General features: G+C 34.7%; 1 protein-coding gene across 6 annotated transcripts in view; it reads left to right on the top strand.

Moving 5' to 3' along the window:
* Window positions 1-23,958, top strand: part of ERBB4 (erb-b2 receptor tyrosine kinase 4) — a 1,154,402-nt gene that overhangs the window by 970,453 nt on the left and 159,991 nt on the right. For all 6 annotated transcript variants that reach the window (XM_086719539.1, XM_086719536.1, XM_086719540.1 and 3 more), the window contains one exon: window positions 10,219-10,404. In XM_086719539.1, the coding sequence (XP_086575665.1) occupies window positions 10,219-10,404 (186 nt within the window). The remainder of the gene's footprint in view (window positions 1-10,218; window positions 10,405-23,958) is intronic.

Below are 23,958 nucleotides of genomic sequence, written 5' to 3'. Positions count from 1 at the left end.
CCCTCCAGAAGCTCTAAGGAAAAATCTGTTCCCTGCTTCCTCTATCTCCTGGTGGCTGCAGGTGCTCCTTGGCTTGTGGCTACATCACTGTCATCTCTGCCTTCTTCTTCATGTTGCATTGTTCTCTTTGTGTCTGTATCTAATCTCCTTCTGCCTCTCTCTTATAAAGATACTTGTAATGGCATTAAGGCCCACCTGGATAATCTAGGATGATATACTCATGACCAAATCCCTAACTTAATCATATCTGTGTAGACCTTTTTTCCAAATAGGTAATATTCACAGGTTCCTGGGATTAGAATTTGGACATATTTTAGGATTCATCTACAGTGTTTGTTTAGCAATATATCCCATAGGCAAGAGGAATGGGTGTTGGTATAGCATGCATGCCATGTTTTGTCATCAGTGACCCAATCTGTCATTTTACAAATAAATGTTAGGTTATGTGACTTGTCCAATTACTGCATCAACAGAATCCCAGAAGGACTCACATGGCATAAAAAGTTGGAGTGATGATAGAGAGTTTAGCAAAGGAGTTTTAATAAAGGTATGGTCAGGGTTGAGGAACATCAACAAAGATTGTTGAAGTATCTCAACACTAGTAATGGAACTGCTAGGCCTGAAGGAACAAGGAGAAGGTTACCTTGAACTGACAGCAGTGTGGCCTTTGGGGGCTGCAGGAAAGGGGAGGTGAAGGATAAGTACTAACCTCACTCTCTTCTCTCAATATTCTGCTCTTGCTTTTCATTGGTTGACCCCAAATGGAAGCTAGGAGACAAGGTAACCTGTTGTCATCCATTTGGTTCAATTTCACTGGATACATGGAAAAGTGAAGTAGGATGGAGATTGGATATGGAGGGGCAAAGAAAAATAGGCCAGTCCCACAGATCATTAGTATCATAGCTGGAAGCAAAGTCAAAGCTTCTTTATTACAAAATTTATTATAATTTTCAACATGTCAAATTTAATTCAACAAATATTTATTGAATACATGCAATGTTAAAACTCTCTATGTGGCACCACAAAAATGCCTATAATTTTTTATAGGTAATAACTAAAATAGGCTGGAGGTAATGAAAAGAAATCTGCATTCTTTTTACAGTAGTGATGAGAGTCTGAACTTAAGTGGGTGTCAGAATGAAAATACATAGAACAATGTATATTTAAACTCCAATAGAATAAACAATAGAACTTTGCAAAATGTTCACTATGAGTAGAATGGAAAACAATGGGAATAGAATGCCAAATAGGAATTGAATATTTGAAAGCCAAGTTAGAAAATGTTTCTGAAATATACAGTATTAGCAGTTAGCAGATAAGCTCTTATGAAGAAATTTACTTTGTACCTTAAATTTGAGGTCTGGTAGGAAATTTATGTCAAGATGACCAGAAAACATTTGAACTGTGGGTTGATTCCTGGAATGATGTAGGGTGAGAGGGGAAGAATATAAAAAAATATAATAATGAGTCTGTTCATATGTTAAGAAAATTATATTGTTTCCTTACTATGAGTCATATGCTGTATAAGAATTTGGTAATGGACTAATGAATATGATCAAATAATATTACTGCTTTCAGAATAATCATCAAAGGTGGAAGATTTAACAAATAATAAAAATTAAATAGGAGATACACATTTATAAAGAGCTATTTGTTCCTTCTCAGAGATGACAGATGAAATTGCAGTAATGGAAAAGAAAGCTTAGAATATGGGCACGGTGTATTTTTTTTATAAATTCTAATTTTATTAAAAATGTTTAAATGTTTATTTTTGAGAGAGAGAGACAGACAAGGAAAGATAATGAATGAGCAGGGGAAGGGCAGAGAGAGAGGGAGACAGGATCTAAAGCAGGCTCTGTGCTGATAGCAGAAGAGCCCAATGTGGGCTTTAACTCACAAATTGTGAGATCATGACCTGAGCTGGAATTGGATGCTTAGCCAACGGAGCCACTCAGGTGCCCCATTATGTTTGGAATATTTTAGACAGGTATTTTGCAAAGATATTTTGGATATGATTGTAATGAATTTTGTTTTGTTTTGTTTTGTTTTGTTTTGTTTCTATCTTGTAAATAACAATGCTATTTAGAGTTTCAAACTAAATCAAATCATGAAAACTACACAATTTTATACCGGACACCATGTATTTTTGATAACTCTGTCAAATTCCTTAAAGTTATAAAATTATAGATGCCAGAGATTATAGATGAAAGCAGAGAATGTCAGGGACAAAATCACAGTTGCATTTCGACATTTAAGGTATGGAAGGAAAAAGCAGGTACCAATAATTGTAATAAGAGCACTCAGACTGAAGATTTAGGATAGAATAAAATATTAACATCAGCCACAGGAGGGCTTTCAAAAAGTAGCATTGTCAGTGAGATAAAACGGTGCAGAAGCTCAGGAAAATGTAAAAATGAAAAATGGGAGAATTAACCCATTGACTGGGAAAAAGGAGGTTATTGGTGCTTTCTTCAAGAATGATTTGAATACTAAGAATATAGTAAGTGGTAGAAAACTAGAGCCCTAGGGAGTAAATGACTATAAAATGTAGAAATAGACAAAGTGAAAATAGCAAATACTCCCAAAGTAAAGAAATGGAAACTTTAAGGAACTTTCACTTTTAGCATAGAGGATATCTAAGTCTACAGTGAAGTCTCCAATATGGAGTGAAGATGAGTTTGTACTAGAGATAAACAGTGGCAGAATCATTCATGGGAACAAAACGGGATGATGTCAGATATACATTATAAATACTAAATATAATAAATTATAATTTAATAATAATATACTATAACATACTATAATAATATAATATAATATAATATAATATAATATAATATAATATGATATATATAATATAAATACTATGAAAGGTGAAATGTTGTTTTGTTGTTTGTATTGTTTTTTTTTCCTGCCCAGAGATACACATCGTAATAAATGTAATACAGTCAATAAGAAATTTAAAAATATAGCAAAGGACTATTTTTAGAAAATAAAATGAGGAGATTGAGGACAAATCTCCATGGACTTATGCCTTTCTCTAACAACATTTGAAAGTTTGAGAATTCAGATGGTGGGAGTTACCTCTGGCCAAAGAGTGGCAAAATGGGAATATGAAGAGGAAAAAATATATGATGATGGTAAATGCTTTATTATAATAGTCAACACTGGAGTTCAGGCTGAGAGAGGAGCAAATGAAGCATAACAGAAAGCAGACATGAAAAAAATTATGATTAAATCCAGTCTTCTTCCCGCTACTGCAAAACCTTTCATGATCTGGCCCCTATTTGCATTTCTAATTTTATCTCATTGCTATCACAACTCTTGCTAAATTCCAGACCCTTGAGTCTTGTCAGAGCTTCCCAAATTTGCCAGATTCTTAGGCTCTTATATTTGTCTACCTGGCTGCTTCTCATAATTCAGATCTCAGGACACATTTCCTGACTACCCTTATTTAAAGTAGCTCTGCAACCACTATCCTATTATCTATTACAATGTTCTATTTATTTTGTCCATACCGTTTAAATGATTTATAATTACTTATACATCTGTTGTATATTTATTTGTTTTTCCTGTGTATTGGCTTTCTCTCCCAGTAGAGTGAAAGCTTCACGAGAATAGATATGGTGTTGCAGACCCAACTGCAGTAACAGTGGCAAGCACATTGTAGGTCCTCAATAAATACTTTTAAGTCATGTAAATACATTTACATGAGTAAATGTCTAACAAAGGGATAGGAAAATGTAATAAGGATGAGGGGAAATTCAATGTAAATAAGGGTACGGGAAGGTAGGAAACAGCCAGAACGTGGAAATCTACCTAGTATAGAATTATTCATGAAGTTCTACATTGTGCAGCACTGTTAAGTAATATCTAAATCTAAGATCCAGCTACTCAATGGGTGAATGGTGGAGTATGGAAATGGAACATTTTGACAGCAAAGTTAGAAGGATCCTAATTTTTATTAGGATAAAATAATATAAAACTATAAAAATGATAGCAGAGATTAGAAAAGAGTGCTGAGGCCACTGAGCAATGTGGACAAACTTAGATTCAATGGCATATTAATTCACTCTGTCTAATTGCCACTAACCTACTCACACAAGTCAATTAGTATTTATTTTAGGTGTTGAGGAAACAGATGTGGATTTCATTTATTTTATTATCTAGATACCATCTGCAGCAATACATGTTTGTAAAACATTATTATGGACCGATAATTTTATTTCATTTTTCATCACTGCTGTCATCATTATTTTCTCTGGTTTCTTCATCACCATCGTCCTCACTATCTTTAGGAGAGGAGTTTGTGCCAAGCAGTCACAAATCCGCTGACTGCTGCATTAAACGTGGTTTTATGTCTACATTAATTGTTTATCTTTTCTTTTCCTCCATCTTCCTTTTTATCTTCCTTATCCCCGATACAATGAGATTTTACCCATTTTCAGCTGGAGGGTATTGAAGTAATGGTCCATAGACATAATGAAACAGTGAAAGCTTGGCTGAAGTTAACATAAAAAAAAAAAAAATAGCCCGTAAGTTTTCACTGGCCATATGTTTGGTTTTTTTTTTTCCTTTTTTCTTTTTGTGAAACCACTAACCAACATGAGTGAGAAAACAAGTTTAAGTGGCAAGGTATAAACATCTGAAGGCTGGGCAAAATGATACCTTAATATGACAAATGGTATTGCTTACTTTTATTATTGTACAGAAATGTCTTCCCTTCAGACACAAATAGAGATACAAATAGCATAGGCAAGAGAATAATGTCACACATGCTTCAGAGCTTTTTGTCTATGCCCTGGTCGTCCCTTGATAGTTTAAAAAAAATGTCCTTATTCAAACCAGACTTCATTATAAAGAAAAATGTTCTTGCTTTAGAGTTTTCACTGTAGCACCTGTTACATTCTTCCCCTCTGTCCATGAGAAAACTCTAATTCACCTACAAAAAAAATTATAAAGCAAAAGGGAAAACAAAGACAGAAACTAATTTTATTTCTGAAAAAATAGATAATGCACCTGTCAACTTGTATTTATTCCAGTGGCCTTCGGTGACATTTTCTAGTGACAGCAGCAAAGATTCCAAAATTGCTTCCATAGGCCCCACACAGAGATAGGTAACAGGGGACATTATTAACTTCAACACAGAGCAATTTATTGAAGCCCAACACTCCATTATTAAAATATTGGAATTTTTTCCCTTTCTATCCCACTCATCACTCTAAATGAATCCACATTCTCTTTTCTTTATCTCTTTTCCTATCCCCCAAAAAAGCCATCTGCTATTTCCTTTATGAAAAAAATAAAACCTACAATTAGTGTCTTGTTCATCTTTTCTTTCTCAAAAAAAGAGAACTATTATGCAAATACTCTGCAATTTGGTTTCAAATACTCTTTGTAGTGTGATGAGCAATTTTCCTTAATACAACCCCAGCTTTTTTGCCAGGACTTACTAATAGATTTTTTTTAAAAGAAAACTTTCATGTGACTTTTTTACACTCTTCTGATGTAAACTTTTTGCATGCATATGTAGAATGAAATTATCATTACTCCTTGAGTTGTAAAAGAAAAAACATCGTTTATATATTTTATCCTGAAAAAGAAGCCTAAAATAACCTCGAAATTGTTCTTTTACCTTAAACTTCATCATTTTCTTCCTCATGCTTTCTGAAAGCGCATTGTATGCAATGGCAGTTTACCTGTTAGTGCGAATTTGTTGGTTGATCTTAGTGTTTCTTCAGGAACTTAGGTATAATTTGACCCAACTCTTCAGGTACCACTGATATCAGGTGTTTGGAGCTGTCTTCCTCTTAACAAGATAAGCATCTACAGAGAGAGGTGCTGATGGAAGTGAAAATTTAAAAGTACAGTATCAGAAGAAATAGCACTGCACTAAGAATCAGAAATCAGGAGTCTTAACCCTGATCTGCCAGTTATCATAAGACCTGAGGCAGTAAGCCCACCAGCCTTGGCTTTCTCCTTTTATAGCTGAGAATCACTGCCTCCTTTGACTGCTAGTAGGCTTATAATGAGGATCAAACCACAGTTGCAAGTTACTACTTTTGCAATGGATTCTAGATACATTTCTTGGCAATGTTTCAGAGGTCCTCAATTTCCCTATTTCCTACAGTAGCTTCACCTGGAGAGCTTGCTACAAATGCAGCTTTATGATCAATTTCTAGACTGGATTATCTGGGAGTGGGACCAGGATAACTACTTGTAATGACAAACCTAGGCAACTCATGCTCATGAAAGACTGAAAGCCACTAGAAGAGAAATAGAGAAAATGCAATCAATATAAATTTGATGTAATTAGATAATATCTAATTTTGTGCTTGATTAAATTTGCTATTTAATTTGATTACATGTTCTGCTTATTTGTTGGTGTATATGTGTGTATTTATATGTGTGCATATCATAATTCAGTGAAGGAACCCTGTGGTTTACACTTTCAATATTAATGTTAATATTTAATTAATGAATAACAATACTGGATTAAATAATAGGTAATATTACTTGCTAACATTCCTATCTGTATTCTCCTTATAACTACATTGATTTCCTTTATTTCAAATGTTTACTAATGTTTTAAATGTTTTCAAATGTTTAAAATATACAATAAGTGAAACCAAAATGTTTCTACTTTTTTGGACCCAGATGGGGCCATATTCATAGTAATGACTCAAATTTGTGGCCCTGCTCATTATGCAGAAACTCCAGCCACCAGAGAAATTTCCCCAAATAGTTTGGGCAGTTGCTGAGTGTCTCATACGTACCTATAAACTACTCAGTGCTCTCTGGGCTGCTAGTCCTCAAGGCATTGTTGTGGTGACAGGCTCAGCAAGGAAGCATAGAAGCCGGTGTCCTCCCCTGTTCTATGCTTCTGGTTGCCTGGGGCTGCTGAGGAAGGAGGAATGTCAGCATCTACTCAGAAGCCATCCGGAAAACAGCAATTTCTGCTTCTGCCCACAAAGACTCAAAACAGTCTTTTGAGTTGGGCTGGTAGTATTTTATCAGCTTACTTTTTTTCTGTTTGGCCTTATATATCTTCTTTCTCAAAGACAGGTGCCCATTCTGCCCCACAGTTCCTCACTCATAAAAGTGAAACATTATACTTGACTAAGAACCTAGCTAGATCCAGTAAATTCATATACTCCATCAGATATACACGTAATTGTGAATCATCTTTAGACTCAGCTGAATTCAACACCACTAAAGTAGCAGTGGAGTTTAAAAGTTAATAATGTCTTGGGGCGCCTGGGTGGCTCAGTCGGTTGAATGACTGACTTCGGCTCCAGTCATGATCTCATGGTGTGTGAGTTCGAGCCCCGCTTCGAGCTCTGTGCTGACAGCTCAGAGTCTGGAGCCTGCTTCAGATTCTGTGTCTCCCTCTCTCTCTGACCCTCCCCCACTCATGCTCTGTCTCTTTCTGTCTCAGAAATAAATAAACATTAAAAAATTTTTTTAAGTTAATGTCTTCTCAAATAGCTTTAAAGTAATAATAGTAAGTCAAATACTTCTACAAGGCGAATAGTAAAAGACAGAAGTCTAGAGTGACCCTCCATTCCTTTTCCTACTCATTTTCCACAGCCCAAAACAATCACTTTCAGCTTCTCAGCAATTTATTTTTTCACTTAACTCTATATCTAAATAATATGCTAACACTGTCAACTCTTGATTTTTCCATTTTATGCATCATATGCTAACTTGTCACTAGGAACAACAGGAATGTACCTTTCACTTTCTTCCTATCACCCCCTTGCAGAGGTACACCTCCCTTCCCTTCAGTTTTCAATATAGTTATATGATGTCTGCATATATCAGCATTTGTACTTATGTCATTATGTTTCTACAACTATTCCCTGCCATGCTCTATAGCGAGTACAATGATTTTCTTTTTCATGGATATCTTTGTGTTTTACCAAATCAATTGCTTCATTTTATTTTTGCTTAGTTTTCTGTGCATTGATCACTAATTTGAATTTCGGTTTCTGATAAATATATATGCTCTTAATGTATTTTAAAGTCATTAGGTATTCTATCATCTCCATCTTCTTGGGTCACCTTTTTCAGAGCAATATGCCCACTCAAGTCTGGACTGACTGCTATCTCGGTCTCTTGAACAGCTTTTATTCTGAAATATCCCTTCACTGTCGTTATTCTGTTTCCTCAATTCAATGTAGTCTTTTAATTGCTTCCTCTTATTTAGTGAGCACAGCTAACAGAGAAAGGAGGCATCTGAGAGAAATTTCTTTAAGAACAAGCATGGCTGAACATGTGTGTATATCCACTCCCTTGGTTGAATTTTTGCTGGCTTTGGAATTTGAGGTTTAAACAATTTAAGTTTCAGAATTTCGAAGTCACAGCTCCATTTGGGAAAAGGAACTAGAAGTGGCCCCAATTTTCCCTATATATAAATTTACATAATCTTATTATTTTCACCAGAGTACTTCTCTTTCTATTTTGCCTAATAGCCGTAGTCCACAATCCTTTTTTTTTTTTTTTTTTTTTTTTTGTCCACAATCCTTTTGATTTAGCTTCTCCCAAAGACGAAAAAGAGGAGGAGATCTGCTGTCTGAAGTGCCTCCAAAACACACTTTGAAACGGTCCTACTGAAGTCAGTTTCTCCTCCCTGTTCCATTTGCACAGATTTGAGGCACTAACACTACTTGAGCCTTTGGTGGTGACACACGTGGTGTAAATTGGATTTCTTCTCAGTTTCCCTACCTGCTACATTAAGCTTCGGATGTCTTATGTCTGTTAATTTAGTTACTACTATTAAGCCACATTCTACTCTGTATTCTATCTTTATTGCCTCCTTTTTATGATTGTTGGTTTCTGCCTCTTTATTAATGCCCTTATTGTTAATGTAGTGGAAATGAGAGGAAATGGAAATAATTTGTTTATTCGATTTTCCATGTCATCTTAAATAATAGATCAGTAGAGCTTTCTGTCCTCCATTTTTAGTCTTGAAAAATTTCAGGGGCGCCTGGGTGGCGCAGTCGGTTAAGCGTCCGACTTCAGCCAGGTCACGTTCTCGCGGTCCGTGAGTTCGAGCCCCGCGTCAGGCTCTGGGCTGATGGCTCAGAGCCTGGAGCCTGTTTCCGATTCTGTGCCTCCCTCTCTCTCTGCCCCTCCCCTGTTCATGCTCTGTCTCTCTCTGTCCCAAAAATAAATAAACGTTGAAAAAAAAAATTTAAAAAAAAAAAAAAAAAAAAAAAAAAAAGAAAAATTTCAAAGTCACAGAAGATATACAAGAATGCTAATATAAACATTCTCATAGCCTCAAAGTAGGTACACTAATTGATAATAAATTGTCACATCTGTGCCATCCCCCTTGTGTGTGTGTGTGTGCATGTGTGTGTGCACATGCATGGAAGGTCCTATTTGTTTTAAATTGTAGTAAAGATACTTAAAATAACTTTATTGGAGAGTAACTTTAAGATGCACTAAATGACTATCATATGTCCAATCTTCATTAAACAAAAATGACATGATTATGATAAAGAAATTAGAGCTATTTTCTCATTTCATGAAATGATAAAGTTGGAGTAGACAAGTTTTCATGGTCTCACTCAGCTATTATATTTTATGATTCTATAACTAATACATGACTTATAAATTTGGAAATGAAGTAGAATTGAATAAAGGCAAATGTATGGAGCAAATTTAAAGGTTTATTTTTCTACATAAATCCCCAATGGGCATAGTGCTTGTAATTGTTTAAGTTTTGATATTTATAATTTAATAATTATACCTGTGTATTCTATCTGACTCCACACTAATAACAGATGACTTACCTTTGGTTCACCTTGTACTATGTACAAATAATTACATTCGTATGGAGTATTGTACTCCAGAACCAAAATCAAAAGTTAAAAATCCATGGTATAAGTCAAGATTCATCAACTTACTTAGTAGTAAATAAAATCAAATATTGTTCATACTACAAAAGACAAAACACTAATAGTAATTTTATATTCATTTAATTTTATAACATTGTCCATCTTAATAAATGTATAGTCCTTGTTTTTTTCACTTAAATTTACTTGAATTAAATCACTTTAAAAATATAATAGCTGCAATAATGCCTTTTCATTTTTAATGGATTCCATTGAATAAGAGTACATTTTCAAAATTACTATCAGCACCATTAATGTAGTGAGTGCTATAAAGGAATTTGAGTTGAAATTACATTTAATTTTTTTTTTTTAATAGGAAGCTTTGATCATGGCAAGTATGGACCATCCACACTTAGTCCGGTTATTGGGTGTGTGTCTGAGCCCAACCATTCAACTGGTTACACAGCTTATGCCCCATGGCTGCCTGTTGGATTATGTCCATGAACATAAGGATAACATTGGATCCCAGCTACTGCTTAACTGGTGTGTCCAAATAGCTAAGGTAAGTTCCCATCACTTTTGATGGAAATGACTCTCCTCTCTTATCTCCTAATCTAGAATAGTATGGATACTGAAAATATGTCAAGTCTTTCAGTATATTTAAATAAAACAAATTACTTGTGCTATATTGAAAGATGTAGGGAAGTATTTGCATTCAAATCACAGATCAAACACATGATATACTTATATATTTGGGGAATTTTTACTGCTATTTGTGTTATGTTAACCAGATGCCAAAACAAATAGATTACTGATCAGAAGAAAAAAAATGTTCTACCAAATTTGTTTAGCTTTTTGTTTGTTTTGATATAGTTTAATTAACAAACAAAATCCAAGAAAGAAAAGATTGAATATAAGAATTATCCCATTTTAGACAATTTTATTAAGATAGTATGTACATTTAATTCTCAATATTAGAAATGATCAAGTTCTAAATATCCTCCTAGACATTTTGATAATTCTCAGTTAGTCTTTAATGGTTGGGGTTTTTCAGCCTGGCACACCGTCTCAGGCATGTAACATGCATATGGAAGTGGCATGGATCTCAGGACCTGAGGTGATGGGGTGGGGGCTCTGTGGTGACCTAGAGAACACCATTGCCCTCTGAAAGGACTATGTTTTTTTCCACCATTGTTATGTGTTCTTCCAGTGTTTCCAAGGGGCCAAAATTCTGGATTTTTTTTTTTTTATGTGACTTCTCCAAATTTAAATCTTGGCTCAAACTGCTGAAGTGTTCTAGAAACCAAACAAAGCATTTATGCCTTGCAGTCCACTGGTGTGAAATTTCTGGTGTCCATGTTTTACATTCAAATAACCCATTTATGATCACCTATACCAAGAATATTTCTTGAAAATTTTCTCCGGGATAAATAGATGTGAAATGAGTTTTAATTCTCTATTTAAACCTCTATTTACATCACAAATTGACCTAATGTTCAGTTAATTCTATAGATGTGTTCATCTTTGCATTTGTATTAGATAGATGCCAAAGTGTTAATTTAGTAATTCTAGTCTATTTCTTTTTACAGCCTATGAATGAATAAAAATTCATTTCCTAGAGTAGAAATTTGAAGTAATTCTTAAAATTCCAAAACTTATCTAAAGGGAAAGTCCAGTTTAGTTTTCATACCATAAATTCCATTATAGTTTCATTATGGACCATGTATTATATTTTTGTTACTATTACATGTTGAACTGACAACTTAGAGAATTTTTTACAGTAATGAAGTTTGAAACACAACTCTTCAAAAATTGATTTACTTACCTAAGAACTCCAATAAATTATACGGTGAGCTAAACATGCAATAGAAATTCTCAAATCATTCTAGCAGTATAAATGAGAATAAAACTAAGTTTCAAATTTCTTTGCTGTTTTCTATGTTTCCTGCAGTATTCTTCATAATTTAGGTTTTGTCCTTAGAGATTCATGACATCAATATATCATTTATGCAAAGCTGTACACTCTAATAATAGAAACTACTTTGAGTTCCCTGAATAATTGCACTGTTTTAAACCATTTTGCCTTTGTGAATGCCATCCTTTCTGCTTAGAAATCTTTCCTCATAGCTTCTTGATCACATACGATGGTCCTTTCATCCATCAATGCTGATTGGGTTCCTCTGCTTACAGAACCTTCCCTACTCAACCTTTTTCTCCAAACAGAAACAATTTCTGCATTTGTTTGGTCATTGGTATCTTGAACACATTTTTATTATTCAAGTTTTATACTATGTAGTGTATATGATTGACTGTATGGCAAGTTTCTTTAGTCATTAATCTTTTTAATAAACATCTATAGACACCTTCCATGTATCAGGTACTATGCTGCCTGAATTGTCTAGGGGCAAACAACGTGGACACGGGCCTGGTTGTCTTTGTATACTCTAATGGCCAGAATAGCCAACAGATAAAACAATTAAGTATAGTATTATACTTAATGCTTGGGTTCACATTTTGACGAAAAATAATTACAGAGCACATTTAAGGTAGACACCATTGAATCCTGAGGGAGAATATTTGGCTATGGGATGAAAATTTAGGCAGAGGAAAGATTCCACAAGAGCTGTATAGATATGGTGACCATGTAATGTATCATCCAGCTGGGACATTTTTAAGAGTGAAAGAAGGCTCTGTCACTAGTTACGTGAAGGCAACAGACACACAAATGTGTTAAACAGAACAAGGGATGTGGGAACCCTGTGTAGCATGAAAGGTTTACATTTTATTATAAAAACAGTAGATATTGAAGTATTTTACGTTCTAATGGGACATTGCAGTTTATATATGGAGCTGAAATCAAGGCAATCCAAAAATGAAAATGAAGATACCAGTCAGAAGTCTGGGGGTAATGAAAGTAAGGATAAGTAAATAGGATTAAGATATATTTTTTAGATAAATATAGGCTTCTGAATATGATAAGTTGTTGGGGTGTATGGTGGTGCTCTTTCCTGAGCTGGTGAAGGCTGAGATTTGAACATAATTGTAGAAAAAAATTTGAGAGTTCAGTTCCAGACATGGCAAATTGCAAAGGTTTATACAACATGAAACCGGAGCTTTCGACTAGGTGGTTGAATTTGGTTGCGACTCTCAATATAGAGTGAAGAGTTTTGGGTATTTAAATATATGGGAAAATTTGTAATGACCTAGCTACTGACTCAGTCTGATTCATATTTCTTCCCAGCACCGAAAATTGGTATAGTAGCCATTCAATAAACATTTAATAAATACTTTTAACTCATGAGGAATTTGAAAAAATCTTTATGGGAAAAACCCATAAAGAGAGAACCCTTCCTTCATCTTTTTTTTTTCTACTTTGGGGGCACAATTGTATAGTGGAAACAGCATTAGGATCTGAAGGACCTGCATTAATAATATGGTACCCACTTTTTTTTTTAAAATATATGAAATTTATTGTCAAATTGGTTTCCATACAACACCCAGTGCTCATCCCAACAGGTGCCCTCTTCAATACCCATCACCCACCCTCCCCTCCCTCCCACCCCCCCCCCCCATCAGCCCTCAGTTTGTTCTCGTACTACCTTTTTTTCTTATTTGCAAAATGAGCATAATTGTATCTACTTCTGGTAGGCTGAAACTCCCTACCCTGAAATATGTTATATCCCATCCATGGCATCTGTGAATATGTTACTTCACATGTTAGAAGGGAATTGTGAATATTATTAAATTAAGGATTTTGAGATGAAGAGATTATCCTGGATCACCAAGGTGGGCCCAATGTAATCTAAGAATTCTTATAAGTGGGAGGCAGAAGGATCAGAGTAAGTGAAGATATAAAGATGGGAGCAAAGCTGGAGTGATGTGCTTTGAAGACAGGGTGCTGGGAAATAGAATCTACCTCTAGAAAGGAAATAGATTCTCCCTACAATGTTCAGGCCTGCCACATCTTGATTTTATTCCAGTTTACAAACCGATTCAGGACTTCTGACATCCACAACTGTAAGAAAATAAATTTGTATTGTTTTAAGCCATTAAATCTGTGGTAATTAGATACAGCAATAAAAAATTAATATACTTCCTCATAGTGGCTTGCAAAGATTAAATAAAATAGTCCAATGCAACTTCCTTGGCTCAGCTCCTAGAACATGAAGTGCTTAAAAGCAATCTGTTTTTATTACGTATAGGTTGAAAACCTCAAAACAGAGAATTGTTTTAAAAATTTCTGTAAAATATGAGTAATATGGTCTGAGTAAACACAAGTATTTCACAAATAGTTATTCCAGTAACTTAGAGGCTTTGTCTTCTTTGCTTTCAATTCTTACCAAGAGTGGCTCAGGAAAGTAAGATAGCATCATAATTACTTCAATACCCACTTTGTTTTTTTCACTGATAAAGTTGGGGGGGGGGTTGGGGGTAAAACTGTAAAGTAACTTATATATATTTGTGTTATAACATACCTGTAGAAAATACAACAATACATAGGAAAATAATAATTATAGCTAACATCAAGCAGCTCTTAATCTGTGCAAACCACTACTCTATATTTTATTCATTAATTAATTTGTCTCATCACAAACCTATGAAGTAAGTATCATGATTTTCATTTCACAGATAAAATCGCAGAGAATGTAAGTTACTTGATTAAATGCACACAGCTAGCACGTAAATAGTTGAACAACTAATCTGTGTTTTTGTATATAAGGGAGAAAATAATTTTAACAAATTTTACCCCTATTCCCAGTTTTCTTTCCATTTTTCCTGTGGTATGTCATTCTGCAAAACTTTATGTCATAGGAGACAGAAATTTAAACACCAAAATTGTTTGACTCTTATAGGTAGCCATATTAACTTTGCAAATGCTGTATTTGGAACTTGATTTAATTTGGAAGCAGAGCAGGATATATTATTATTTAATGTTTATATAATACCATATGCCTTCCTGGTGCTTTATGAATCCAGGATAGAAATAATGATGAGAATCCCTTCTTTCATACTTGTTGCTAACATGTTGGGCAAGCAGTTTTTAAGACAGCTTAGCAGACTCTCAAAAGTGTATGTGAGTTTAGAATGACGGAACTTCCTGGTAACACCAATAATGACTGATTCTATGTGGATAAAGCATGTCTTACACACTTGGCATCTGCTTGGTGCTTTAGGCACATTGTGCTATTGAATATTTACTGAAACTCTAGTAGGTATGGCTCATTATCCTCCCAATTTATAGATGAGGAAAATAGGGGAAGTTAACTCCTAATGGACAAAACGGTAGGTTGAAATGCCTGTGTTCTAACCAGGGAACTCTGGTGCCTGAGCAAAGTCTTTAAGCCATTCAGCACCTGCCTCTCCAAACACATACACATCACTGCAGCTTAAAGCCGCTTGCTGTCCTCAACAGCACTTCTGAATATGGAGAGCATCGAGGAGCAAGACATCTGACACCATGAGACAGTGGTGTCTCATCATTAATCCCATAAAAGAAAAGGTTCCATCATGAATAATACTTTTCATTGTCTTCATGAGAATTTTTTTTATTGCCTTCTCATCAGCATGTATGTTACATTTTCTGGGAAAGAACTAGATAGTCTTTCAACTTTGGGGGATTTTTTTGAACCAATGTTTTAATTATAAGTTATTTTGATAAAGCAAGCTCAACTGTTCTGTGAACAATTATGCAGTGTAGATACTGATCACAAGTACCACTATAAATTAGGATTTAAAAAAAATAAGTTTATTCATTTGTTTTGAGAGAAAGTGCACATAAGGAGGGGGTGCAGAGACAGAGTGAGAGAGAGAGAGAGAGAGAGAGAATCCCAAACAGGCTCTGAGCCTTCAGCCCAGGACCTGATGTGGGGCTTAAACCCATGAACTGTGAAGTCACGGCCTGAGCCAGAAGTCAAGAGTTGGACGCTTAACTGACTGAGCCATCCAGGAGCCACAAAATTAGGAATTTAAAATGTGTAATTTGGCACTATCTTGTGTTGAGCATACAGACTCTAGAACCAGTCTGAATGGGTTCTATTTCCAGACCCACCACTTGTCAGCTGTGTGGCCTTAAATAAGTTAATCTCTTGAGTCTCCTGAAAATGAGGATAATAAAAGTAGTTATTTAATGGAGTAATTATGAGAATAAGGTAATATTCTCTGCTTAAAACACTGTGTAGCATACAGTAAGAATGTACATTCTGTGTTATTTTGAATATATTTGATATGAAGGCAATAAGGAAAGGCACTTACATTCATAGTTAGAATACCTTAATGATGTTATTTTAAAAATACTCTATTTTTGAATATCAGCTATAAAAGACTTAGCATCTGTTCTTAGATGATGCTGGGGATAGGAGGAGAGAATCCTATGTTTAATATTTAGTATTTCTTATTTTTGGAAAAAAGGACCTGAGTCCCCTATCCTTGTGTGTTTTCTTGCACAGATTCCTAAGATGCTGTGCTGTATTTGCTGTTATTGTGACCTCTAATTTTCATGTTAGAAAATTGGATTATTGGTAACATTGAAAACATGGGAAACTATCAGGGAACTGGCAAAGAGTTGAGTTTTGGGGTATTTTGAATAAGATAGTCCGTTATTGAAGAGGAATAAAGAGAAAATTCTAACTTTTCAATCTCAAGCTAGAAAAGGTTAACATTGGTTTGACTTCCTGTTGCTGCACAAATTTTAGCTCCTGACTACTTTCTAAGGAAAAGCTTATTTGAAATATTTTTGTTGATGTTGCTACTGTGTTCTAAATTTCAGTTCAATTCAGATGTAGGGTCTCAAGGGCTTTTTTTTTCAGTAGTTTACCACTGAAACTAGTTAAAGAGATAATTCTAAAAACACATGTCAGTGGTCCACTATAAACTACAAGATAATTCATTGCCTGATTAATTCATAAATTGTACCATCCTTAAAATTCTTCTGAAAGAAAATATAAATAAAAGTCACTCAATATTTTAAAGAATAAAAAATTGACCTAATATTTTTAAGCAAAATAATTTAGATTTTTGCCTCTAAGACTCTTTAAGTTGTATTTTTATAAATAGGTTGATTCCAGCATTTATGTTTTTGAAGAACACTGTATCATTTAAAGGTCAGTGTAATTTTAGGTTAATTTAATATATTTTCTTAATTAAACTGTAGGTTTTTTAAAATTTCACACTCTACTTTATCCCTGATTTACTTTTCGTGTCGTATCATATTCCTGTTTGAAGCTAATGAGAATTCTACTGTGAAACCTGACTTTTTGTGGCCATTAAAAAGTATCTGTGTACCTTAGTTTAATTTATACTTCGTGCCAGAGTAGGAGTTAGTGTGAGGCACAAAGTGGAGAGAAGAACCTCTCTCAGTTCAAAAACAGTTCACAATGATGGAAAAGAGTAGATTTCTGTGTTAAGAAATTAATTCCTCTTCCACACACAGATACAAAGTCTTCGGGCTTGAATGTGTTACATAAGCAGAATCTTCATTTTCTTTCTTTCTTTCCTCTTTTCCATTTTTCTGCTCACAGTAGCTACACAGAGTGATAGGAAAACTGTAATTTTACCATTGGATCCAGCCATTTTCTCTTTACGAATTAAATTAGATTCAAATCTGAATGTCTGATGTCAGTTAAATGCATGAACTGGGCACCAAAATTTCTGCTTTGTTTGTGGTCAAGGCCAAAGTCTATATGTAGATACGACCTCAGTCACTATACATGTATACATTATATATGTGTATTGTATATATTATATAAATGTATTATATATATATACTAATATATAAAATTTTGAAATAGTAAATAGTCTAGAGAAGAAACAGAACACTACTAACCTTCTAGGAAAGATAATTGGTACTTATTATATTTAATAATATAATTATGACTTTTTACACTTTTTAGAAGTTTGTGCATGTCAATTGAATGAATAGATTTGGAAGGTATGTTTTGACATAGCAAAATTATTATATTTTACAAAGATGGGGTAGAAGGGACATATTAGAATTAGAAGCCATGGTGGTAGTGGCATAGCCAAACCTCATTTAATAACAATTCCCAGTTTAAATGAAAATAGAGATTATTTTTTTCTAGTCATATAGCCACATTTTGAGAAAGACAAGGACAGCCTATGTATTTATCTTCTTAATAATTTACATTTACATCTTATATCTTATTTAATAGATCATTTTTACTGCTATTATATAACTTTAAATGCATTATATATTCTAATAAATTATCATTAGATCTTTAGAGAAGTACAGTAGCATGAATCTGAGTCAATGGTAAAATTTTATTCAGAGTATATACCTTCAGTGACTTTCCCAGGGTCATGTTGCAAACTAGTCCAAGGATGAAAAATAATGTCCAAGTCATTGATTATCTCATGAAGGTACATCATTCAATTTTTCCCCACTAAAGAAGCAGCCTGATAAGTGAATATTTTCAAGGTCTCTGTCTATTGTTTAGATCTATGTTTTCATTAGACATTTGAGATTTAAATCACAAGGGAGAATATCTGTGGTCTTTAGGAAAGATTCATTTATTTATTCATTTAACATAATATCAAGTTATGATGTAGTAGTTACCATCCCAAGATCAGAGGTTTCAAGCAAGAGCAACAACTATAAGCCCCTCTGTCATGACTTTTATATTCTCTTGGGGAAGGTAGATACAAAAACCAAGTAGACAAAAAACATCACCTCGTATGGTGAGAGATGAGAAACGGTGCCATCCATTGGTAGTTTAGGGAAGAATTTAGAAGGAAGTAGTGTTGTGCTCCTCTTTTAGTTCTACCACTTATCATCTGTATGACTTAGGCAAGTTCCTTACTGTGTCTAAATCTGTTTCCTCATCTATAAAATGGGCAACAGCCTCCATTTGTCCAGCTGTTGTGAGGTTAAATAAGATCGTAGATTGACTTTGCACATTTACTACTGAAGCTTTAGTGCTTAAAAAGTTATTATAATATTTAGTAAAATTATACATTATTTAATATTTATTAGCATCAAAATTAATTTAGACATGGTTTTTACAGAAAGACAGCATAGTATAACAGAAAGAACATGAACCGTAGAGAAATACAATCTGGGTTTAAATTCTGAATCATAGTTGTGAGAACCTGGAGACCCATTTTCCATTTTGCTAAATGAGAATACTTGTGTCTGCATAAAATGAAGCAAAGCTATGTTTTTAAAATTTAAATTAATCAATAAATAGGAGAAACTGATATTAATCTGAAAAATCAGAAGTTTTTACAGAACAGGAATATATGTATTTCTTTATTCATTTGTACGCATTTATTATATTCTTTTATCATTTGTACTCATTTAGTATTGTACTCATGAATATTGAAAATTTCCTTTGAGACCCTACTATGATTATAATGGTTAAGGAAAATGGATTTTGGACTTATAAATATTTAGGTTCGAATGACAACTACCAGTCTGTAACTGTAAAATTTTTGGCAAGTTTTTTAAACTCTCTGAACTTACTTATCTAAACATTAGAATAATAATATTTAGCTCATAGAGTGTTTATAACAATTAAATAAAACAGTAAAATGTGTCAGTATATTAATATGTTGCCTAACACATAGTATCCCTCAATAAATATTGACATTGTTTTTTGTTGTTGTTGTTGTTGTTGGTTTGTTTTTGTTTTCTTAAATCACATAGAGCAGTGCTCTCAAGACCATCCATTTCAGAAGATTGCTATATTTTGCACAATTAAAGAGTTCACTTGAAATATTTTTTCCAGGACAAAATACAAACGTGCCCCAGAGAAGTTTGTCCATCATTTCCTCATGTTAAATGAAAGTGAATTTGATCTACGATAACAGATTAGAGGAACATTACATTATTTTTTTTCTAAATTAAAATTATTCCAGGTTGGTGCGCACCTATCAAAGTTGGTTAGAAATTCCATTTTAATCATGTATTGGGAAGCCCCCACAAGGATTTTTATAGGGATATTGAAGCATCTGATGAGACATATATGATTCTTGGCAGACAGGGGCAGTCTTCGCTTTTCTGACCTTTATAATCGGTACATAAATGTGTTCCTTGTTCAGCTCCATGGAAGCTGAGCTCTCCAATCTCTCTGCATAGTCATAATGGCCTCCAAATCATTTTCTTTCTCTCTCTTTTATTTTTTAAAGTTTATTTATTTTGAGACAGAGAGCACAAACATGGGCACAAGTGGGCAGGGGCAGAGAGAGAGGAAGAGAGAGAATCTCAAGCAGGCTCCGCTCTGTGAAGGCAGAGCCCAACATGGGGCTCAATCTAGTGAACTGTGAGATCATGACCTGAACCAAAATCAATAGTTGGACACTTAACCGACTGAGCCACCCAGGCGTCCTTTTCTTTCTCTTTTATTTGGCACATAACTTAATTGTTTATTTCTCATGAGTTTAGGTCTGCTGGGTGGGTCTAGGGTCTTGGCTGGACTCATTGACCTATTGGGGGGTTGGCACGCTGTCAGCTGATCTAGACAGGGCTGATAGGGTGACTAAAAACATTGAACTCTGCTTCACAGAACTCTCTTCCTCTATCAAGCCAACTGGCTATGTCTGTACAAATCTCTACCTCATTCTGTTCAGTCCCCCAGGTCCTCAGCATCCATCCACATATCATCTCATGAGAAGCCTAGCATCTCTGTGAGTACAGACTGAGAGTAGGAGCATAACCTCCCCCCACCTCACTTTAAGCTCTCTTCTGAAATTGTCACCATGATACCTTCTTTTCTTGTTGGTCTTGGAAAACCTAACCATTTTTCTCTAGGTTGTTGTCTTCAACCTTATCCACATGCCACCCCATCTCCACAGCTAGATAGAAATAAGTCAGGGGCGCCTGGGTGGCTCAGTTGGTTGGGCGACCAACTTCGGCTCAGATCATGACCTCACAGTTTGTGAGTTCGAGCCCCGCGTTGGGTTCTGTGCTGACAGCTCAGAGCCTGGAGCCTATTTCAGATTCTGTGTCTCCCCCTCTCTCTACCCCTCCCCTGCTCACGCTCTGTGTCTCTCTGTCTCTCAATAATAAATAAACGTTAAAAAAAAATTCAAAAAAGAAAAGAAAGAAATGTCAATTTCTCAAACAACAAAACCAATACAGACTTTTTCCTGGGTGCTGCTGTCTTGGAATTGTAATTTTAGGTCCTGTAATGCAAAAACTCCTTTAAGATGAATAGCCCCAGGCGCCTGGGTGACTCAGTCAGTTAAGCATCAGACTTCGGTTTGAACTCTGCATCGGGTTCTGTGCTGAGAGCTTGGAGCCTGCTTCAAATTCTCTCTCTGCCCCTCCCCTGCTCATGCTCTGTCTTCCTCGCTCTCAAATATGGATAATAACACCTTAAAAAAATGTTTTTAAAAAGATGAAGAGCCCAAATTAGAAATAGAGGTTTTCCTATTTATTCTAAAGAAGCATGCACAAAACACAAACTGGTATCTTAATTTGCTGTGTATACAAAAATAAAAGAAAGCAATAGAAAAATTGCATGGAAAGGATCCAGCCCAGAAGAGTTACTGTGTGGAGGTGGTGAATCTTTAAAAAAAATTAATATCAGAATTTGTTGAAATTATGTCATAGCAAGGAGCCCTGAAAGATTATCTGGTTCAGTGATTAAAAAAAAAAAAATAAAGAATGCAATTATTTCAAGTGAAATCTTACTTGAAAATCTAAACAAATAAAACCAAAGCGTAACTACAGCAGCAGATGGAATTGAGAGGGCTCCTTGGGACCATGAGTCTCCCGTGGTCTTCACAGAGGCTAGCTTTAAAACCATCTATCTGATGAGCTTGTGTTGAAGATGGAGAAGCGTAAACAGGTGACAGAGTTTGTTTGAGGACATAATTTTTCATAGTAATAAAGCCATGATCTGAATCTATATATCTATATATATAGATCTATATATCTAGATATCTATAGATCTGAATCTATATATCTATAGATATAGATCTATATATCTAGATATCTATAGATCTGAATCTATATATCTATAGATATAGATCTATATATCTATAGATATATAGATATAGATATATCTATATCTATATCTATAGATATATAGATTTCTATATATATCATGATCTAAATCTATAGATCCCCCAGCCTACATCAGCTGGCAGGCGAGCACCCCTTTCCTTCGCTCTGTAAGATTTGTGGACTCTGTGTTTACAATTTCAGTGAAAATCACTACTACCGTATTAGAGAGTTAGTCTAAAAATTATATATTTTTTGTGATAATTTTTAAATGATGCTATGGACTTTTGCCCCCTATAGAATATTAAATGAGAGCCAGCTAGATTTTTACTTCTATGTGCTTTTATGCTTTCAGTTTACCATCTAAGTTTTTTTTTTTTTCTAATCTCTCTTTTCCAACGATAGTTTTCCCTCTCCATCTTTATATCAGAATGTCTAATAACATTGCAACCTCCCAAATTGGTGATAAAGCACCTGGCTGAATTTGAATTGTGTTTATCCCCTCCCGGAAACGACCTCATGCTTTTTATTTATGTGCCAAATTCTCATTGCCTTAAAGGAGGGCGATAGAAAAGGGGTAGTAAGGGATAAGAGAGAATCTCGAATGTGCTAGATGAAAATGAAGTTTATTGATGCAGTTTCTAGAACACAGGTCCCAGAATTGCAATGAGGCCTTAATTGTTTCCCGGGGTTTGCATGAAATATGAAGGCCTCTCACTTAGAGAAGGAGTCATGTAGGTTGTTTCTTGTCGAACCTATAAAATAGCAAGTTTCCCTTTTGCTTTGCCTGTGGCTTTGTTTGGCATGCTGAGCAACTCTAATTCAGCTTGGAAGTTACTCCATTCTATAAATGGCAGAGGTTTTCATTCAGCTACCATACACATCCAGAAAGTAAAGAACTTAATTTCTTGACTGTAAATGTATGCATTGGCTGGTACTTTTTTTTGACAGAAAAGTGAAAGCTATCCAACCCAAATGGATTAAATTGTACTTCATGTGTGTAAAGTGTTAGCAATTACATCTATTAGTCATGACTCTGTGAAGCTTGGTATTGTAGTAGCTTTTAGGAGCACAGTGATTTTCTCAAATGGAGAATCAAAGTAGCAGGACTGGGTGTCTACTTTATGGCTCCCTGTGGCTTTTGTTTCTAAAACTGTTGCCTTAGAGGGGTGTTATAACATTGCTCTAAGGAAGTTGTGATATATATTCATGATCTTTTAGATGTATGCATGTAATGCCATCACCCTCCCCCCAGATTTCAAGATGCTTACAGTAATTTAGAGAGATACGATTTGTCTTTTGCTGCACATGGAGGAGACAAAGGATGAAGTCAAATGGTTTGGCTGGAAACAGAAAAAAAAAAAAAGCATATTGAGACTGAAGGCAAAACAAAAATTTACTTCCTCTACACCTGCCCAATTCTTTCTCCAAATAGCATTAAATAAAAAAACAAACAAACAAAAAACTGACAAAAGCCCCACTTTTTATTTTGAAATAATTGTAGATTCATAGAAAGTTACAAAAAAAAAAAATTAAAGTGCATTTCCATGTGTCCTTCACCCAATTTCCAATAGTATCTTGTGTAACTCTAGCACAATATTGCAACTAGAAATTTGACATAGATACAACCCACAGAGCTTGTTTAGATATTTCCAGTTTTACATGAACCCTGTGAGCATGTGTAGATCTAAGCAAGTTTATCACGTGTTGATTCATTGTACCATGACTACAATCAAGATATAGAACTATTTGATGACCTGTGCCATCCCTTTGTAACCCACACAAACCTCCTAGTTCTTTGCTTTTAATTGTACTTAAGTCTTGCTGTGATCTATATTTGTAATAATGATTTATTTTTTCAAACATTTTTTTTTAAAATCACTATGTTTAGTACATTACAATGGATATATAATACTCTGAACGCTGAGTCTGACTCTAGCATTAATATTACCTCTAGCATTACTTCAAAGGATATCCTCTATAGATTGGCACATATAAATTCTAGAACAGTGGCTATAAAGAGGAACTGAGTTCTGTGTAGTTTTTGACCTAGGAGGGACCCAGCAATCAAATTGTAGTGTTAGATCCTCTTGCAATTACTTAGAGGGAACATCTACACTCCTACTTCCGCACCTGCTAATTACCATAGGAAAG

Source organism: Puma concolor, chromosome C1 (genome assembly GCF_028749965.1).
Source record: "Puma concolor isolate L17-30 chromosome C1, mPumCon1.1.hap2, whole genome shotgun sequence".
NCBI lineage: Eukaryota > Metazoa > Chordata > Mammalia > Carnivora > Felidae > Puma > Puma concolor.
This window is presented reverse-complemented; position numbering and strand designations above follow the sequence as displayed.